The sequence below is a fragment of the Priapulus caudatus genome, unplaced genomic scaffold (genome assembly GCF_000485595.1).
Source record: "Priapulus caudatus unplaced genomic scaffold, Priapulus_caudatus-5.0.1 Scaffold947, whole genome shotgun sequence".
Classification (NCBI taxonomy): Eukaryota; Metazoa; Priapulida; class Priapulimorpha; order Priapulimorphida; family Priapulidae; genus Priapulus; species Priapulus caudatus.
The window spans coordinates 58,024-61,411 of record NW_014578008.1 but is presented as its reverse complement, the minus strand read 5'-3'; the positions used below and the strand labels follow the sequence as shown (position 1 = coordinate 61,411).

The 3,388-nt window shown below is 38.9% G+C and overlaps 2 protein-coding genes across 2 annotated transcripts in view; one reads left to right on the top strand and one right to left on the bottom strand.

Moving 5' to 3' along the window:
• The window catches only part of LOC106814585 (mitochondrial import receptor subunit TOM40 homolog 1-like), a 19,545-nt gene that overhangs the window by 3,873 nt on the left and 12,284 nt on the right, over positions 1-3,388 (top strand). Inside the window, exons 3-4 of the mRNA XM_014818926.1 lie at positions 615-716; positions 997-1,102. Coding sequence (XP_014674412.1) covers positions 615-716; positions 997-1,102 — 208 coding nt within the window. The remainder of the gene's footprint in view (positions 1-614; positions 717-996; positions 1,103-3,388) is intronic.
• Positions 1,732-3,388, bottom strand: part of LOC106814586 (transmembrane protein 147-like) — a 19,818-nt gene continuing 18,161 nt past the window's right edge. Inside the window, exons 6-7 of the mRNA XM_014818928.1 lie at positions 2,223-2,387; positions 1,732-1,973 (exon numbers count right to left, since the gene is read on the bottom strand). Of these exons, the coding sequence (XP_014674414.1) occupies positions 2,252-2,387 (136 nt within the window). The 3' untranslated portion in view covers positions 1,732-1,973; positions 2,223-2,251. The remainder of the gene's footprint in view (positions 1,974-2,222; positions 2,388-3,388) is intronic.

Here is a 3,388-nt window from a genome sequence, read left to right as displayed (position 1 = left end):
CAAAGCATCTTCATGTAGAAGCCAACCTTAGAGTAAAAATGACCATAAAGTGTAACGTAACTAATCATGGAATTGCCCAAGAATACATTAGAATGCACATCACCAAATTGCACCATCCCCCCCCCCTATAAAAACGTCCCCACATCCGAGTCATTCCCTTTGCTATGACAGAAATCCTGGACCAGTGCCTACTGACCAGGACCAGTACTGCCTCAGAGGTACTGGTCCTGCTGGACCAGTGCCTCCAATTATCAGTTTTTCACCCTGTATATATATGGTCATGGTCATATATTAGTTTGTGGTTTAATGTCATTTATGTTAAGGTTAGGGTTAGGGTTAGGATTATCAACAATTAATCATTAATCATTAATGATATCAAAGTTGGGAACACTCCTAATGGAGCGTTAGCCAGTAACTTAGAGGTTATTTAGTTGTTATGTCAAATTTTAATATTCAATGTGGAAGACAAATGACAACCTGCACTCAATGCACAATATCTAGCGGTATTTATTATAGAACGTTGTATGTGCTCCGTCTTCTGGCAACGACCAAAGCTGCACGTACATTTTAATCTCGCATGGCCAGACGATTTTAGCGTAATTTTTTTTTGGCAGGCTTTTCCAATACTTATCGGAGATGTTGACCCAAGTGGAGATCTCAATGCTAACATTATTCATAGACCTTTTCCAAATCTACAGTGTAAGCTAGCAGCACAGGTGAGTAGCTCATTGAATTCAGCAGCGATAGATATGGCCTCTAGCATCATTGAATGATAAATATCGTATAGGTTGTAGGAACATACACCAAGGAATATTTTGTAGTGAATGATTCCCTTGAAGCAAAAAACATTTCATGGTGATCGTGTGTGTGTGTGTGTCTATTGCACATACGTGTTAGTTCTGCGTCTGCGTGCTTTGTTATTCCAAAACCGAAAATTACGTGTCATTTTATGTATTTGTTATTCTTAAATGTGTGCACGTGCATCTCGTTATCTAGATTCAGAAGTCGAAGTTTGTGGCACAACAATTAACAACAGACTATAAAGGATCGGATTTCACTGCATCGTTGACGCTAGGAAATATAGATGTAATCACTGAGTCGGGTAAGTCGGCAGACATGTTTGTTCGGGGGCTGCGGGAAACAGTCGGCGCATTTTCGAGGGAGAAAATGCATTTACGGTGTTGTTCTGTGTATTTGTTAACAAATATGCGAAGACAGGGAGCTATGCTATCTGTCTGCCATGCAGTCAAGTACACGTATGTGATATATGGACCGAGTCGACAAAATTTAATATTGTCACCACATATGTTGAGGAAGCATAAGGCTGTGAAAGGAATTAGCCTAAATTAGTAAAGCTGTTAAGAGTTATAAGCACATAGTGTTGTGTGTAAGTATATATGAAAACTATTGATATAACTATATAATATATGTTCCTTTGTAAAGTGTATTTGCCTTGTGATAGGAGGCGACTCCTCATCTCTTTCAAGCTAGCTCTTACATACAAGATATACATATCTTTACAAGATGTGTTCCGCGATGCATCTGTAATCTACGGAGATTCTTACTTTAATAGACTGCTACGAAGTAGAGACTCTAAATGCTAAAAATGTGCACACGGAGAAGAACACTCCCGGCCTTTTATTTTTTTTTTTTTTTTTTTTTTTTTTTTTTTTTTTTTTTTTTTTTTTTTTAGCCGAAAACTATCGAACGTTTTTTTACAGGTTTATATGAACATTATTTATTTATAACCTAACATATAAAATACATGCTATGGCACTGCGGGGTGCGTTCTAAAATTGTCTAGCTTCTTAATAGTTTAAGAAAAGTCGCTCGAATCATACGTAGTTTATTTGAAGTCATTTTCAATCGGGACCCGTGTATCTTTGATAGTCCATCGTGGCTGTTGCTATGTGACGGTTGCGGCAGCGTTGTTGCCGTCATCTCAATTTCGAGCCGGAGGATGCCTCTAAGCCCTGAATAAACAGTTCAGTTGTAATTATAATGGTATACATCGACGAGAAATAACAGTAAATGCTGCAAGAAAAACCGACAGTATAAATATACGAAAAATTTAACTGAAAAATTTAACTGAAAAGGGTTCTCGTTACAATGCCTTATCGTTCAACGATCAATAATCGCAAAGTAAGTTTACGGAATAAAACGTTGAGAACTAAAACACATAAAAAACGACAGACAGTAGGACTTCCTACTGAGAAACTTACTGGATCTGCGAGTAGTCGTCTGCTTCGATTCAGTTTTTGTGTGAGTTGACGGTTTGTGTCAGTCCCAGGTAGAGCTGCATGGTCACGAGAGAGAGCAGCAGTGTGAACGCCGACTTTGTTAGAAGCAGCGGCCAGGAGCCCAGACCGACCGATCGAATCAACACCCTGTAGACATGTGAGAGAGAACATGCTCAAAACACATACAGCTAATGCTGGTATCATAGCTTGCTCTGATGTTAACAGATACCTTTAGATTGTTTTCTGATGTAACAGATACGCTTGTAGATTGCTGCTGATGTTAACAGAATACCTTAGAATTGCTCTGATGTTAACAGATACCTTTAGATTGCTCTGATGTTAACAGATACCTTTATATTGTTCTGATGTTAACAGATACCTTTAGATTGCTCTGATGTTAACAGATACCTTTAGATTGTTCTGATGTTAACAGATATCTTTAGATTGCTCCAATGTTAACAGATACCTTTAGATTGTTCTGATGTTAACAGATACCTTTAGATTGCTCTGACGTTAACAGATACCTTTAGATTGCTTTGATGTTAACAAATACCTTTAGATTGCTCTAACATTAACAGATACCTGAGGTACCTTGGGTGCTCAGACGTGCAAACCCCACAGAGTATAAGCACAAACGAAATGGCTCGTTAATCTACACATGCTGCTTATTCGATACCGCTAACGATGCATGGCATCCACCCTGGCGTGACATCGTGAGACTGGACTCTTCACGTGCACACTCTACGATAAGAGGAGCATACTCTACAATAAGAGGTGCATACTCTACAATAAGAGGAGGCAACACTCTAACGAAAGAGGAGCATACTCTACAATAAGGTGCATTACTCTACAATTAAGAGGAGGGCATACTCGTAGCAAATAAGAGGTGCATACTCGTAGCAATAAGAGGAACATAACTCTACAATAAGCAGGAGCAATACTGCTACAATAAGAGGAGGGCATACCTCTACATAAGAGCCACTCATACAAATAAGAGGTGCATACTGCTACAATAAGAGGTGCATACTCTACAAATAAAGAGGAGCAATACTCTACGATAAGAGGAAGCATAGCTCTAGCGCATAAGAGGAGGGCAATAAGCTCTACAATAATAGTGCATACTCTAACAATAAGAGGAGGCATAACTG